Source organism: Blastocystis hominis (genome assembly GCF_000151665.1).
Source record: "Blastocystis hominis, Singapore isolate B (sub-type 7) whole genome shotgun sequence assembly, scaffold_3".
Classification (NCBI taxonomy): Eukaryota; class Bigyra; order Opalinata; family Blastocystidae; genus Blastocystis; species Blastocystis hominis.
In genome coordinates this window covers 388,882-404,189 of record NW_013171838.1, presented here as the reverse complement: position 1 = coordinate 404,189, position 15,308 = coordinate 388,882, and the positions used below count along the sequence as shown (strand labels likewise).

Genomic DNA, 15,308 nt, shown 5'->3' with positions numbered 1-15,308 from the left:
TCGAGTTCATCGCGATGCTCCTTTTCTTTGTATTCATGATCCTATCGACCGTTTTCTCTGCGATCGCTCTGTTCTCTTCCCCTTAAAACCTGTTTACAACAATCACATTCATTCATTCATTCATTCATTCATTTAAATACTCCACAACGACGCCTCCGCCTCTTCCTCCTTCGAGATAAACGGCTTATTAATCGACTGGATCATCACCGACCCGCACAGCGGACACTCCGCCGCTATGATGTTATCCAGCTCCGCCTGCAGCTTGTCGCGCAGTTCCTGGTCGTTCTGCGACAGCCCGCTCTGGCTCAGCGGGCGCAGCTTCTCCTGCAGCTCCTTGATCTTCGCCTTCTCCGCGGCGGAGAGATGTTTGTTCATCTACGCTCGATCCCCGGCGCCACTCCCACTTCGCGAAGCAGACAGTCCGCGTGGAACGCGTGCGAGCAGGGGAACAGATAGAACACGCGCGAGAGAATCGCCTGGTCGCAGAGCTCGCAGACCTGGTCGCCCTCGATCTCGCCGTGGCGACTCTTCAATCCCTGGATCTCCTCGCGGATCTTCTCCGCGGAGGACGTGTAGGCCTCCATCTCCCCCTTCAGCTCGTCGATTTGGTTGTTGTACGTCTCCAGCGACTCCACGATGCGGTCTTTGAACTGGTCGATGATCACGAAGTCGGGGAACCACGGCAGCAAGTCGTCGATTTTCAGCAGCGGACACTCCTCCAGCAGCGCGATGGCGCCCTCGATATCCCCGCATTTCTACGCGTCACTTCGCTTCCCCTACCGCTACCTCGATCAAATACCGCGCAATAATCAGCCAGAGCTTCTTCTGCACGCTCTCCTCGGCCTTGGTGGCCGCGTCCTTGGCCAGATCGAGGTTGACGCGCAGCGCGAGCTTCACCGCTTCCTCGTAGAGGTGCAGCAGGCTGTAGATGTACACGCAGGCCTCGTGCTTGCCCTCCTGGATGCACACGCGCAGCGCGTACTTCACGTCGTAGATATAATCCTCCTTGAAGTAGTCCAGGAACGCCATCAGATCGCTCGTGTCCTCCTACTCTTCATCTCTCCTTTCTTTGCCCACCTCCACCGCGTACAGTGATAAGAGATAATTATGGATCGCCGGATCCGTGTTCTGAATCTCCTTCACTTGATACTCCAAGTACCGAATCGCTTCGTTCTACGCCTCACCGTTTCCACGTTTCTCCACCTCCCCCAGCGCCTCGGCGCCGTTCTTCGCCATCTCTCCGCGCTGCTGATCGTACCGCACCAGCGCGGGGATGAGCTTGCAGGGCGCGAGGAAGGGCGCGGCCATCCACGCGTCGACGGTCTCTCTGGGCGCCGCGAGGAGCATCTGCGGAGCGAACTTGTAGTAGAGCGGCTCGGCCTTCTCCACGGGGACTTCCTGGAGGATAAAGATCGCGGAGGCGATGTCCTCGCGCTGGATGTGATGCGTCAGCACCCGATCGTAGTCCTCGATGAGCCGCGCGAAGAAGAGCAGTTCCTCCACGCAGCCGTGCGACGACAGCAGCGCGTACGTCGTGTTCACGTCCAGATTTCCGCCTCGCTCCGTCAGGAACCGCCGGAACTCCACCAGCAGACTCTGCTTCGCCTCCTCCTCCGCCTCCGTCGCGATCTTCGCTCCACGCCCCGCCCCTCGCCTACGCTCATCCCGCTGATCTCGTCCAGGTAGATCTCCGTCAGCCACGTACACAGCAGCATGCGCTGCGCGCGCCGCCCCGCGGGGAGCTGGTCCAGCTTCCGCAGCAGATACACCTTCAGCGCGCCGCGCTCGCCCGCGTCGAGGAACTGCAGCGCGATCTCCTCCAGCGACAGCTGCGTCGCCGCGTACAGCCTACGCTTCATCTCTCTTCATCCAACGCCCGACTCGGCGGCGCGCGCGAAGTCGCGTTTGCGGAAGTAGAAGTCGGCCTGCGCGCGCCGCACCTCCTCGCGCGCACAGTCGTCCTTGCAAAGCCCCAGCGCCTTCTCGAAGTCGCCGGGCTCGCCGTCGCGCGCGCTCTGCAGGAAGAGCTTCCACGCGTCGCGGTCCTCGTCGTGCGGCTCGATCTACTCCCCAGATCCCCGCGGAACCCACCACGAAGAGCTCGCGGTCGGAGAAGACCCAGACGAAGCCGGTGAGCGGGTCGGGGCACATGCCGCGCAGCTCGACCGCGCTTTCGCGCTCGTAGACGACGGAGTCGCTGAGGATGTTCCGCACGGTGAGCTTCCGCGGGAATAGCGAGAGGAGGTGGAACTCGGTGAGCGCGATGCTGAGCGGCGCCACGGCGTGGTGCGTGTCCCGCGTGTCCGCGGTGAGCTGCTCCCCCGCGGTTTGCGAGCCGAAGTAGAGCGAGCCGTAGTAGGTGGCGAAGCCGGTGAGGAGCGCGAAGCGGGAAGCGCGCGGCTCGCCGGGCTTGGTGAAGAAGCGAAGCTCGGTGTAGTTGAGATCGCCGGGCAATTCCGTGCAGTTTTGCCGGTCCAGTTCTTGGTAGTAGGCGAACAGAGACGCGAAGTCGGGGCCGCCGATGAACTGGAAGTAGCGGCACGGGTTCGCCGTGGCCGCCATCACGAAGAATTTGGCGGGGGAGGTGGGAACCGCGGGGAACCGCTCGAATTGGAGGCTGCAGATGGGCATGTTCTGCTGCATGGAGAAGACTTCTTTCACGTATTTCTCCTTGCCCTCGATGCAGCTCTCCAGAATCATCCCGTTTCGCGTGCCAAGAAGGATCGGCTAGCCGTCAGCATCATGCATCCGAAACGCACGCCCGTGCTGGATTCTGTGCCCTCGACGCGGTTCCACGCGACGGATTCGATGTGGTAGTCCGAAAAGCGCTTCAGGTTCACCACCTTCGACTTCGACGAATGCAGGTAGTAGCAGTCGCCGGCGACCGTGGTGATGATCACGTGGTTCCCCGTGAAGTCGATAAACACTTTGTGCATTTTGTCCTCCTTGAAGGGAAGCTCGATGTCTGCGTGTGAGTTCCGCCCGAGCAGAACAGCTACCTTCCGGAAGCTCCTTGATGTTCCAACGCACCAGCACCTTCCCGGTGGAAGCCAGTATGATCACATTCCCAGCTTCCGATATCTATCGCTCAAAATCGAATTACAATCAGAACAGCATGTATAGTCAGCGGCTCGGGGACTTTCCCCTTGGAATTCTTGCGAGTCGGAGGAATGGGGACTCGCTTAATAGAAAACATCGCATTTGGATCCGATGCAGTATTGTCGAATGCGCCCTAGGGCATATCCACAATATCCTGCCACTCACTTGATTAAGCCCAAAACCAGCTCCATCCACAGAATCTCCCATGGAGAAGCTCATTGGGTCTCCGTTACTCATTCTGGCAGACATGTTTCCAGTCCCAGAGTGACCATCCCATTCTTCAAAAATGGACTCCATAATCTGAACGGTGAATAGGGGAACGCACAGAAAAACACACGCTACTTACATCTAGGTTTGTGAATGATTATGATACTACGAATCTATGAAGAAAAACACAGCAAATCGTAAAGAGCATTTTCTCCAAATTCCGATTAACTCTGTGCGAACAAACACGCCAAAATGATAGGAAAGCAACTACAAAGGCAACGGAGTTCCAAAACTCGAAGAGAGCATAAGGATCGTGGAAATCAGCAAAAAGGGAATCAGCACGAACCACTTCACGTAATTCAACGCCTCCACGTTCGCATGGATCGGAATGACGCGCTCCACGATCTGCTTGTGCTCATTCTCCAACACCACTTGGATGTTGTAGTATCCGGTTTCGAGCAACTCGAATTCCAAAATATAGCTTCCGTCCTTCTTAAATGTCTGCAAATCACGTACATTGCGAAGCATCACCTGTTCATACAATAATGCGCCCTTTCTATACACCCGAACTCGATAGAACGGATCGTACTTCCGTAATCGGCTGTCCTGGATCGTGATCGGCAGCTTCACCTCGGTTTGCATAATCTCCCACCATAACTCGCTATTCGCTTATTCCGCCGCTTCTCTCGCTTACGCCCCGCTTCCAAACGTCAGCGTGATGAAATGGGGCGGGTAGATCCCGTCGCTGTTGTACCCGCGGTTATTGAACCGATTGACCTGCGACCATTTGCCCGAGGTTGTGAACTGCAGCAGGTTTCCATTCATCGTAGACACGATCAGCGCCTGCTCCTCATTCCACGGCTTTCATCGCTACCAGCATATCGCTCTCCATTTCCTTCGATGCCAGCACGCGCGTCCGAAGCTCCTCTCCCACGTCGATTCTGCGTACGCAGCCTCTGCTCGTTACAAAAAACCAAAAACGAAAGAACGTTCGCAGATTGACAATCCCCACTTCTCCTTCCTTCGAGGTGAAAACCATGTGCAAACCATCTCCGCTTGGACTTACGTCGATTAGCGTCGGAGTGGAGCGGAACTGGTACCCCGTACGAATGGGATAATTCGGAAGCGACTTCCCGGTTTGGCCATCCAAAATCCAAATATCGCCATTATCCGTCACCGCGATCACATCCAGATTCCCGTCCCCGCTCACATCCGCCGTCATTACCGACTAAGACAAAAATCGGGACTATTTTTGGAGTACTTGAGAAAGAGGCCCAGACAGCGTTACCGACCAGATTTCCTCGCCCTTCGGGTCCAGCACGGCGAGAATTCCCGACATATCGCCCACAATCTGCAGTTGACCGGCATCTCACAAAATGCGAACAATCTCCAGATAGGCATCGTTGGCCACGTCCGCGCACACGACGCCCATTCGAATTTCATTAAACCGCACCGGAAACCCTCGTCGAGGCTTGCCATGCTGATCGACCGCGAATCTACATCGAATTCTTTTCGAATTCGAACAGATCGCCCTGCGAAGTTCCGAAGAGCGTGCTGATCGCGCCCATTCCCTCCAAATCCACCGAAACCGGCGTGCTGTAGATGAACGATTGTCGGTACATCGTCGACACTCCCTAAATCGTAGAAACCGGGGAAACCCACATAGACCTCCGCCCAGAGCACTTCGTTGGCGGTCAAATCGACCGCGGAGACGCCGCACGCGAGATATCTGCGTTCCAATTCCCCCTCAATTCCACTTTTCCGGAGCGATTCCCGGGATTCCCGCGGGATAATCGCGCTCGCTGAGATAGTAGGACACGGGGAGCGTCAGAACGAGCCGTCCTTCGTCGATGAAACGCCCTGCATTGGCTAGAACGTGGGGGTCGAGCGCGATGAACGCGGGTTTTTCGCGCTGGTGGAGCTTCGCCTTGCGGGCTTTGCGCTGCTGCGTGGCCTCCGCGAGGCTGGAGACGTTCTGCGTCTGCGGCTGAGGGAGACACGCGGGAGGTACGCGGCGAAGCGGCGCGGAGGGAAGCGGAAGGACGAGCGAGGAGAAGTTGTGCGGGTTGGAGGGGTCCGGAGGGAGCTCGAACCATTGGCGGTGGATGGAGAGGTCGGGGAGCGAGAAAATCTCGGGGAATTGAACCGTTTGCTGCGAGGAAACCTACAGGAGAGAGATGGAATGGCAATACGTGCAGAACGTGGATTTCCGCGTTCGAATTCACTAGAACAATGTCCTCCGTGCCGCTGTGGTCGATATCGTACATAATGGGGGAGGCGTAGAATATCTCGTCCTGCAGAATATGGGGCCATCCTTTGGGGATCTGGCCATCCGAACTGACGATATCCACGTATTGCCAAAACGTACTTACGACAATCTACATAAAAACAGGTTCCCTTGAATCATACATCTTTGCTTCCACTTTTAAAAAACGGATAAATGATTGGAGTAGACAGACAGCTGGATTGGAGTTCTTGTTTCCAATTCAGTACTACATCCACATCACACTTTTCTTGCTTGCGATAGTTTCTTGCACTGATATCTTTGGCAAATCGGAAATTCGAAACACCTGGCTTCTTGGAATAACTAGACAATCACAGCTTATTTTCGCATAAACTCTTTAGGAATCGATAGAGATGGTTCGACAAAAAACAGGAATAGAATCCAAAGAATATGGATATACATAATTTGCTGGTTTGTGCAAAAAAGATAATGAATCTAATAGCTGAATAGGTGAAAGTGGTTGTGCACGTGTTGTCTTTTTACTGATATGCAAGGATTCAACAGTGGTTTACATAGTGTTATCATTATTCGTATAAATTGCAATAATTCTATCTAGGCTCTATCTGTGGTTCATCCATTCGATTAAAACAAGTTTTCCTGTTCATTTTGAAACTCATTTCGCCCACCCATGAATTTCAACACCTTCATTCGATTTCCACAAACCTCCTTTCCAAATATTCCTCCCACAAATAAATCATCAACCCTCTATGACTGCAAGTCAGTTTAAAAATAAAGATCCATCCACAATATTGACAAAGCAAGTGGAAACGAACCTACTTTTACAATCATTTCACGTAACCATCGAATCTATACTCTCCATTCTTGTCAACTCTGCGTTTCACAATGATCTTTCCAAATCGATATCAACCTCTATTTGTAAAATGTCCGTTGCCAGTCCCTTTGTGTCCATTTCACCAAAATAACTAAATGTAAAACGTTAAAAGCAATAATTAACGAGAATGTACCACTACAAGTTACCATTCAAATATGATTTATGGACCATATCGAAAAGGGGACCTCGTATAGACTTACCAAATACAAATACTCTCATGAAGGTGGTCTCTTTTTTTGTAATGACTTCTATCTTGATTTTGATGCATAGTCCCTGTTTCTTTTGCCCGTGCTGGTTAATTGTTTTTATACTCAAGTCGGTCCCTATGATATTACTGGAGGGATGATGATTTATCGTGCTGTTTATATGTACAGTTATTTCGATTTCCCTCGGACGAAGTATGGCGTTTTCAGGCTCGGTTCTAGTTTAGGACATCCCAAACTAGCAAAATCACGCTGTCTCTTACTGCTAGTAGTAGCAATGGAGGACCGCTTCAGGGTAAAATCCTTGTAGACATTCTGTTTTGCTCGCCAGCTAGGCTGCCATCATGCCAGAGAGAACCTATAAAAACATGGGATATCGCAATGCCACTGGATTCCTGATTCCTTGCTGTGATGAAGCCGGTGTTAAGGTTTTTTTGTGTTTTTGACTTTCACCGCAGGCTGCGAAGTGTGAACCGAACAAGTTCGTCATTCCCGAGAAGTACATGAGCAACGTCAAGCTTGAAGAGATTGATCTTTCGTATCCTTTCCTCCCTTGTATCTCACCCGCAGCCGCACGAACACCGTCGATCTGTCGAGCGTGATCGTGAACAGCGGTATGTACTACGTGGTCGCGGCCGTGTATGATCAGCCATGTCTCTCTGAGTTGCTAGCTGCGACCCGTCGATCACTCCGAACACGCGTCTGAGCGGCATGATGACGGCCGAGAACGTGTACGGCCACCTGCCCGCGACGCAGTACTACAGCCTGCCGTTCTTCGGCTGGATGAGTCTCGCGTATCTGTTCACTCTGGTGGTTTGGGTGATGTTGTGCATCCAGTACTCCAAGGAGATCATGTCCGTCCATCTCATGATCCTCGTACCCTCTTTCTCTCTCTCTCTCACCGCTAGGTGGTGCTGATCTCCTTCGTCATCAACAGTCTCGTCCGCGTCCTCTATCTCTGGATCTACAACTCCAGCGGCAACGACGTCTTCATCTACCTCTCCCTCTTCGTCGACGCCGTCACTCGCACGCTCACGCGCGTCCTCACCCTCCTCGTCTGCATGGGGTACGCTCGTCCCGCGGGGATCACGCCTAGCCTGGGCATCAGCCGCGCGACGGTCTCCGACGTCACGGTCCGCGTGGTCATCTTCGCCGTGGTCTACTTCGCCGTCTCGCTCTGGGACTCGCTCCTCGCGGTCCGCTCCGACGTCCCCGAGATGCTCAATCACGTGCGAGTGTACGTAACCGCGGGGTAGGCTCGGTTGGGGGCTGAAACGGGAGATTGGACGCGCTGGTGTACTTCTGGGTGTTCCAGAGCCTGATGAACACGATGGACGAGCTGCGCCAGAACAAGCAGCACGCGAAGCTGGCGGTGTTCGTGCGTCTGTACTCGCTGCTGCTGGTGAGCGTGGTGGTTTCCACGGTTACCCTGATTGTGTTCAGCTACCTGGTGAACAACGAGGACATCCCGAACACGTGGCGGTTCCAGTGGTTGTAGGGGCGTGGGAGAGGGCTGAGCGGCAGCATGAACGAAGGCGTGTGGAGTCTCTATTACTTCTTGCTCTTCCTCTGTCTCATGTACATGTGGAGACCCACCGAGAACTCGGCCGCCTATGCGCACCATAGCGAGCTCGCTACCGATATTCAGGACGAGGAGGAGGAGTATGGACTCCCTCAGAACAAGCTTGTAGCCGCATTGGGGCGACATGAAGTGTAGGAGACCGGAGAGGAGGGAGAGGTCGTGGTGAACCCCACTACGACGGACTTGAAGCCTATGAATATCACGGAGGGAAGCGCTCAGGCGTAATTGTTAGTGTATGGTCAAAGAGTGATTTGTGTTCTTTGTTTCCACAAATTATGCTTGCGTCTAGTGTGTTCAGGGTTTCTCGTGGTGTGAGCGTGGTGGTCAGGACTGCTGCTCGATGCAGAGGAGGGTTTTCTTCCCCATCTCTGCGATTTGTCCTTCCTCCCAATACCGCGTCAATCTGTGTCCGGGCATTTGCTACGTCACAAGAAGGCGAAAAGATCGTGTCGAACGCAACTGAACAGGTTGCAAAAGAAGCGACACAAACCGTCGTGAAACCCGAGTCCTCTGCTCTCAAACGAAACGTGGCCGGATTCACCGTCGGTTTAGTGGCCTCGGCCCTTGGATCCATGGTCGGTCTGGGTGGTGGGTTCATCATCATTCCACTTTTGACTACCTTTGGTGGAATGTCGCAGCACCAGGCGGCCTCGTGTTCTCTAGTCTCGATTTTCGCAACCGCTCTCACTGGTACGGGAACTTACATTTCCCAAGGTTTGATTGATATTCCCGCAGCTGCGGCAATCACTGTAACTTCAATGATCATGGCTCGCTACGGCTCGAAGTGGTCTCACAACTTCGAGTCGAAAAAACTCAAGCGCTATTACGGAATTCTCTGTCTTTTAGTCGCTCCGCTTCTTCCCATCAAAACGCGCATTATGGAGAAGCGGAAGGAGCAGGAAGCCCAGAAGAAGGCCCAGGAGGTCAGCAATCTCGCCGAGGAAAACGCGAAGCTGGGCTATCGCGACTGTCTTTCGATGGAGGCAATGAAGCAGTCGGAGGTAGTGGAGCACAGTCCGCTTTTGCTGAGTTTGGGACTGGTGGCTGGCACGATGAGTGGCTTTTTCGGCGTGGGAGGAGGAATCATCGTCTCTCCCAGCCTCTGTTTGTTTACGCAGATGGCTCCTAAGAAAATTATGGGAACGTCGCTGGTGGCTGCTGGATGAAGGATTGATGTGTAGGCTTCGATGATTATTCCCACTTCGATCTCCGCGCATCTGAGCTATAAGAAGGGCAATCTTGTTCTTGGAACGGCCTTGCCGATCTGCTTGGGCTCGGTAGTGGGCGGTGTAATTGGAAGCAAGGTCGCGGGAAAAATGCCTGCGAAGAAGATTCAGTGGGTGCTCGTGGCTCTGCTGCTCGTGTCTGGTTTGAAATCTGTGCTTTCGGGTGTTTGTTGAAAACATTGCAATCGAGATCGGGAGTTTCGTTCCCGTCTTGCAGATTTTGCGAAGAGTGGAGAGAGTCGATTTCGGCTCGAAGAGAAGCGAGCTGCGCGTTAAGAGTACAGAGTTGCAGGTTTGTTTTTTCGATGCTGCTGCTCAGGGCGTTGCGTTGAGCATCGAGAGCTTCTATTTGCGCTTTATTCGCATTTCTTCGAATCCAAAACCACCATCCTTGATTGCTCAACTCGTTCTTTCGAGCATCGACTTCATCTCGCTGACGAATCAAGTCGTGCAATGTGGAACGAAGAGCGGCTTCTCGGTTTGTTAATGATTCGATTTGTGTTTGGAGGGTAGTTTGCCGAGTTCGAATCGTTTCGAGTTGATGAAGGTTGCGATTCTCGGTCTCTCTCTCCCGCCTTTCTTCTCCATTCTCATTCGCAATGGGAGATTCATGATGAATGTGATTCTGAATGGGAGATTCATGATGAATGTGATTGTCGTTTTCATTTCGATTCTCATTTCGATTTTCATTTCGATTTTCATTTCGATTCTCATTGCCTTCTCGCAAGGCTCTTCGCTCATTTTCTCTTCGGATTTCCATCTCTGCTCGGCTTCGAACGCTCAACTTCGCCATTTGTTGCGTTCGAATCTCCGCTTCAAACGATCTCTTCCGACTCTCCAACGCTTGCTTTTGCTCCTCAAAATTATCCAGTATCGCCTTTCTCTGCACGTTGGTTATATTCATCTCCGCCTGGTAATACGACTCAAACACTCTTCTCTGCGTTTTGATCTGCGAATCGAACGACTCTTTCACCTCCTCGATCTTCGCATCGAACGCCTTCAGCCGCTTCTCCATCATCGAATTGAATTCGTCCAAACGAGCTTGCTGCTTCGCGTTAAACTGATTCAACGCTTCGTTTCTCGCCATTTCATCATTCTCCCATCGCCTATCCACTTCCATTTCAAACAACATTCGCTTATTATCCATATCTAGAAGCAAATTATCTTGCTGTAGCAACAGACTCTCCTGCAACCAATTCTTCTCGTCCCACAATCCTTCGATCTGCTGATCGCGCTCCTGCTCCACACAGCTCACGCGTTCTTCCAGAAAGTCCCGCCGATTCTCCAAGAAGTCGAGCAGTCTCCCCTTCTCATCTTCTAACGATGCTAGATCGTCGTCTCGGCGTTGAATCAGCTCATCGAGTGCGTCGGTCAGCGTCTCCACTTCGCGTTCCAACTCCGAAATTCGATCGTCGATTTGACGCTCCAATTCTTCACTACGCAGCTCGATTTGCGCTTCCAAGCGAGGATCCGCTTCGATTGCCGGTCTGGCTGGGATGTGCCCTGGGGGCTGGATCACGGAACGACAAAGCGGACAGCTGTTGTGCTATGCATTGATGATGTCAGCCATGTCCGTACTTTTTCGCCCCAGGTGGAGATACAGGCGAGATGAAATGCATGACCACACGGGAGCTTCACGATGTCGTCGTTGGGCGCGTATTCGGTTTCGCAAATCGAACATTCCTCAGTGGAAGAGAGCGAAATGAGGGGCAGAGAGGAGAGATAGGAGGAACAGCTTTGGTGGAGCGGATTAAGCATCGGAGGAGCATTGATAGTGGCAATAGGAAGCTGATGCAGAACGTCTCGAACGCGATTCGATAGGTAATGCGAAAAAGGGTAGAGGGATTGCTCTCCTAACGTACCATCCAGATCTATTCGCACCCGGGGGAGGATTCTGCGGTAAAAAAGGGTTAACAAGGGTACAAACGAATTATACTTGAAAGAAGTCTTCGATTCACTCCCTAGAAATGAGACTCATATATACTTCATTACGCCTGAAGAGTTAACGTTGATAGATATACTTCCTTGGTTGAAAAAACGAATAACAGTCACTCCATTATTGATCGATACGAATCTGGACTCTTCGTCCTGATTACTACAATGAACCATGAAAGAAATGGAATACTAGGTAATATCCAAATCGATAACATCTTGAGAAGGAATGCGCTCCAGATTGGTGTTGCCACACTACTTAACAAGCAAAATAAGCAAAGTACGACACTACACTGAATTTGACCATCCACATCCCGCGTATCAACGTGCATTCTATTCGTCACCACCATGTACTTGCTCCCACTGGCACGTCGAGCAATAAAAAACGAATTCCATCTACACAGGATAATCTCTGTTAACTGAGTCTCCTCCCCACCGCTTCCGTATGCAACAAACACCTCAATTGATAATCTTGGTCACCTTTCCGATGGCAATCGTCTTTCCCTCATCGCGAATGGTGAATCGTCCCAACTGCGGCATGGAATCGAACATCTCCATGCAAACCGGCTTCGAGAGCGACAGCTTCGCGAACACGATGCTATCGCTCTTCACGAATCTGGGATGCTTCTTAATGGCCTTGGTCTTGCGGTCCTGCTCGGCGATGAGGTCGGTAATCATCACTTCCTCCACCGCCGTGTGGATGTGCAGCACCGCTCCGTACCCCGCCGTCATGATGCGGCGGTTCTCCAGCAGCTCCAGCAGCACCAGCCGGGCCTCGAACTCCTTCACCGCGTGGATGTGCAGATCTTCGTGGCAGATGATGTCTCTACGCATCGCGCCTCCCCGCCTCGCCTACCCGCGGAACACGTTCGAGTCGCTGATTCCCTTCAGACGCACGTTCACGTTCTCGCCCGGCTTCGCCGACAGCACTTCCTTGTCGTTGATCGTGATGCTCTGCACCTCCGCCTTCCGGCTGTTCGGCATCAGCAGCACCGAGTTCCCCACGATCTACGCGTCACCGCGGGGATCCACGCCCACCAGACGACCGGACTCGACCTTTCCGGTGATGACGCATCCGCGGTCGTTGAATTTATCGAGAACGGGGAGACGGAGCGGCGCGGAGGCGTCGCGTCCCTCGATCTGCATGGAGTCGAGGATCTGGAAGAGCGAGGGTCCGGAGTACCAGGGACACATGCCTTCCGGAATGCCCTCCTTCAGGTTGTATCCGCGCAGACCCGACACGGGGAGGAACGTCACGTCCTCCTGCACGTTGTACCCCACGCGCTTCAGGTAGGGCGACAGCTTCGTGACGATGTCGTTGTACCGACGCTCCGACCACTTCACCGTCTCTTCGTCCATCTTGTTCACCGCCACGATCAGACGCTTCACGCCCAGCGTCTTCGCCAAGAGCACGTGCTCACGGGTCTGCCCGGACCGCTCGAAGCCCGACTCGAACTCGCCCTTGCGCGCCGAAATCACCAGCACGCCGGCGTCCGCCTGCGCGGCGCCTGCGATCATGTTCGGCACGTAGTTCTTGTGGCCGGGCGCGTCCAGCACGGTGAACCGCTTGTGCTCCGTTTCGAAGTAGGCGCGACCCACCTCCACCGTGATTCCCTACGTTCAACACGGCCTCCATAGCGACCTTGGCGCGCTCTTCGTCGTTCGTGTCCATGATGTACGCCAGGAACCAGCTCTCGCGGTTACGCAGCTTCGCTTCGCGCTCGAACTTCTCGATGGTGCGCTTGTCCACCATGCCCGTTGTGAACATGATGTTACCGCAGATGGTGGACTTGCCGGCGTCGACATGGCCGATGAACACGACATTGATGTTCTCGCGGGGATCTTCCTTGGCAATGAGCTCGTCGAGCGAGAAAGACGCAGTCTAAAGCGTGACGCGCGTAAAAAGACGAAACAGTAGAAGGTTCGGTTTCGGTAGCCACTTCCGGAGAATCCACATCAAGACACTCCGATTCAGGAGAAGTGACGTCCTCGCTAGCAGTCTTTTCAGTTTTCGGTGCAGTCGGAAGTGATGATGTGCTGGGTGCGGCCTGAGCAGCAGGAGCAGCAGGAGCAGCAACAGATACAGGTGCAGAAGTAGGAGCAGGGGCAGGAGCGGGAGTGGGAGCGGGAGTGGGAGCGGGAGCGGGAGTTGCGCTCTTTCCTAAGGCAACACTCTTCGCACCACCCAGGTTTTGATTTGACACTCCGAGTGAAGCCAGGGTAATGGGCTTCTTCTTGGCAAACTGGTTGGTAATCGAAGGCTGTTGCGGAACAGGTGCTTTAATAAAGGAGGGGACAAAGTCTCCACTTCCAGAGTCATCACCAAAGTTTCCCCAAGAGGGAGTGAAATCTTTTGCATTAGCTACAAATAGTTTCAATGCATTAATAACTACAGGACCAATTGCCGAAACTCATTATTATGCGGTAATCCCGACCGAAATAATCAAATTATTATTCTTTATTCTGGTCGATACCTGTATTTTTCCTCCATGATAATCATACTCCTCAACTCGAAACGAGATAACTGCGTTCCGCTCACTATATCACAGTGAGTCATTCGAATTTTTACATTTTCTTGGATCTCATTAGCAATCGATTTATCGAATATCGAACTCGTGAAACAATACTTGGATTCTAGATTTTTGTAAGAGAAAATTATGTCTGTCGCTACAAAGAAAGATCTCCGGAAGCTAATTGGAAGAGTTTTGCGAACTCTCTCGGCTGAATCAAAAATGGAGCAGAGTACTCGAATACTTGGAAGTATAAAGAACCTAAAAGAATACCACAGTGCTAAATCGGTGGGTCTCTACTTACCGATGAACACCGAGGTTGATACTCGCTGTATTATGGAGGATTGCTTTGGTTGTGGGAAATCTGTGGTTGTTCCCAAGATTCTCACTGATTCAGAATTTGAGTGGGTTTCGATTGATTCCTGCTCAGTAATCGACGCTCTCCCGAGAGACAAGTGGGGAATCCCGATACCGGAGTATCATGATGGAAATCGATTGCTTCTTCATCCTGAACTAACTCCGGACTTGATTATTGTTCCCGGAGTGGCATTTGATTCCCATTGCCAAAGACTGGGACACGGAAAGGGATACTATGGTAGGGTTTTCGGTGCCTAGGAGTGGTGAATAGATCGTTCATTTGAGTTTTTGAAACATTGGTGCCAGTCACACCAAAGGAAATATCCTATTCTAATGGTATAATAGTCCTTCTGTATTCTTATTATTAGGGTGTTGCGTTTGAAGAGCAAATAGTCGAATCGGTCCCTGTCTCCGAGCATGATGTGGCTCTTGATATGGTTGTAACAGCATCCAAAACATATCGATCCTTTCATGTTTATTCACATTCATCTATTCCCAAGCAAGTTTCACAGATATACTATTTTGATTAGGGATTCTCCACACCATATCATATCACATCATATTACATCATTTTCAATGATTACACTGCTCATCATAGGAAAAAACAATATAGCGTTCTTTTTCTTCACCTATTATCTCCGTATTTTCAACGTATACACAATACTAACGGATTCAATAACGTGGGAGTAACTATTTATGAAAACTCTTTCACCTCAAAATTTGTGTGTTTGGCTATTATCGTTTTGTTTTAAATAAATCGAATGAATCGAGGTTTCTGGGGAAATCAGGCACTGAATCAATATTTGGCTATGCAAGAATATGAGGGTGCTATGAAGTACATAACCATCTGACGTTTAATGTCTAGAAACACAAACAAATTATCACAAACTTGCTTTGATCAATGTATAAAATCGTTACGAAGCCCAACTCTTGATTCCACCGAAAAGAGCTGCCTTGAGAGTTGTGTAGAGAAATATAAAGCGTATGCTCTCCTTGTTCAAAAGAATATTGATCAAAGCGTGCAAGAGCAGGAAAAGAAACAATCAAAGAAGGCCTTCCCTCTTTGTGAAACAAAC

General features: G+C 51.8%; 7 protein-coding genes; 3 read left to right on the top strand and 4 right to left on the bottom strand.

Moving 5' to 3' along the window:
* Window positions 1-107: 107 nt before the first annotated feature.
* On the bottom strand, window positions 108-3,196 carry GSBLH_T00003344001 (uncharacterized protein; the record flags this gene model as incomplete). XM_013042064.1 has 9 exons in its annotated part: window positions 108-375; window positions 405-755; window positions 787-1,047; window positions 1,078-1,173; window positions 1,204-1,848; window positions 1,882-2,727; window positions 2,760-2,965; window positions 3,000-3,081; window positions 3,113-3,196. The coding sequence occupies 9 exons, from the start codon at window positions 3,194-3,196 to the stop codon at window positions 133-135; spliced, it is 2,814 nt and encodes a 937-aa protein (XP_012897518.1). The 3' UTR covers window positions 108-132.
* Window positions 3,197-3,573: 377 nt separating this feature from the next.
* On the bottom strand, window positions 3,574-4,738 carry GSBLH_T00006626001 (uncharacterized protein; the record flags this gene model as incomplete). Its single annotated transcript, XM_013042063.1, is given in 6 exon segments — window positions 3,574-3,807; window positions 3,823-3,967; window positions 4,001-4,149; window positions 4,181-4,534; window positions 4,595-4,657; window positions 4,691-4,738. 6 exon segments carry the CDS (start codon window positions 4,736-4,738, stop codon window positions 3,574-3,576), a joined length of 993 nt encoding a protein of 330 aa, XP_012897517.1.
* Window positions 4,739-6,692: 1,954 nt separating this feature from the next.
* On the top strand, window positions 6,693-8,460 carry GSBLH_T00003343001 (uncharacterized protein). XM_013042062.1 has 11 exons: window positions 6,693-6,820; window positions 6,853-6,931; window positions 6,961-7,053; window positions 7,084-7,163; window positions 7,196-7,264; window positions 7,297-7,501; window positions 7,534-7,691; window positions 7,722-7,877; window positions 7,907-8,119; window positions 8,150-8,312; window positions 8,343-8,460. The coding sequence occupies exons 1-11, from the start codon at window positions 6,768-6,770 to the stop codon at window positions 8,430-8,432; spliced, it is 1,359 nt and encodes a 452-aa protein (XP_012897516.1). The 5' UTR covers window positions 6,693-6,767; the 3' UTR covers window positions 8,433-8,460.
* Window positions 8,461-8,482: 22 nt separating this feature from the next.
* On the top strand, window positions 8,483-9,607 carry GSBLH_T00003342001 (uncharacterized protein; the record flags this gene model as incomplete). Its single annotated transcript, XM_013042061.1, has 2 exons — window positions 8,483-9,358; window positions 9,389-9,607. 2 exons carry the CDS (start codon window positions 8,483-8,485, stop codon window positions 9,605-9,607), a joined length of 1,095 nt encoding a protein of 364 aa, XP_012897515.1.
* Window positions 9,608-10,213: 606 nt separating this feature from the next.
* On the bottom strand, window positions 10,214-11,678 carry GSBLH_T00006625001 (uncharacterized protein; the record flags this gene model as incomplete). Its single annotated transcript, XM_013042060.1, has 6 exons — window positions 10,214-10,316; window positions 10,354-10,979; window positions 11,012-11,394; window positions 11,455-11,528; window positions 11,559-11,620; window positions 11,658-11,678. 6 exons carry the CDS (start codon window positions 11,676-11,678, stop codon window positions 10,214-10,216), a joined length of 1,269 nt encoding a protein of 422 aa, XP_012897514.1.
* Window positions 11,679-11,824: 146 nt separating this feature from the next.
* On the bottom strand, window positions 11,825-13,814 carry GSBLH_T00003341001 (uncharacterized protein; the record flags this gene model as incomplete). XM_013042059.1 has 6 exons in its annotated part: window positions 13,759-13,814; window positions 13,279-13,727; window positions 13,008-13,247; window positions 12,404-12,979; window positions 12,222-12,373; window positions 11,825-12,191 (listed from the first exon to the last, which is right to left on the bottom strand). Exons 1-6 carry the CDS (start codon window positions 13,778-13,780, stop codon window positions 11,825-11,827), a joined length of 1,806 nt encoding a protein of 601 aa, XP_012897513.1. The 5' UTR covers window positions 13,781-13,814.
* Window positions 13,815-14,022: 208 nt separating this feature from the next.
* GSBLH_T00003340001 (uncharacterized protein) lies at window positions 14,023-15,288 on the top strand (the record flags this gene model as incomplete). XM_013042058.1 has 1 exon in its annotated part: window positions 14,023-15,288. The coding sequence occupies one exon, from the start codon at window positions 14,023-14,025 to the stop codon at window positions 14,488-14,490; it is 468 nt and encodes a 155-aa protein (XP_012897512.1). The 3' UTR covers window positions 14,491-15,288.
* Window positions 15,289-15,308: the final 20 nt, after the last annotated feature.

What these genes read in the sequence shown, in the direction of transcription:
- GSBLH_T00003343001 (XM_013042062.1), top strand. Translation starts at nt 6,768, where the DNA reads ATGATTTATCGTGCTGTTTATATGTACAGTTATTTCGATTTCCCTCGG. An exon ending in CTTGAAGAGATTGATCTTTC is followed by an intron (nt 7,164 to 7,195) that starts GTATCCTTTCCT and finishes TCTCACCCGCAG; the next exon opens with CCGCACGAACACCGTCGATC. An exon ending in TACTACGTGGTCGCGGCCGT is followed by an intron (nt 7,265 to 7,296) that starts GTATGATCAGCC and finishes CTGAGTTGCTAG; the next exon opens with CTGCGACCCGTCGATCACTC.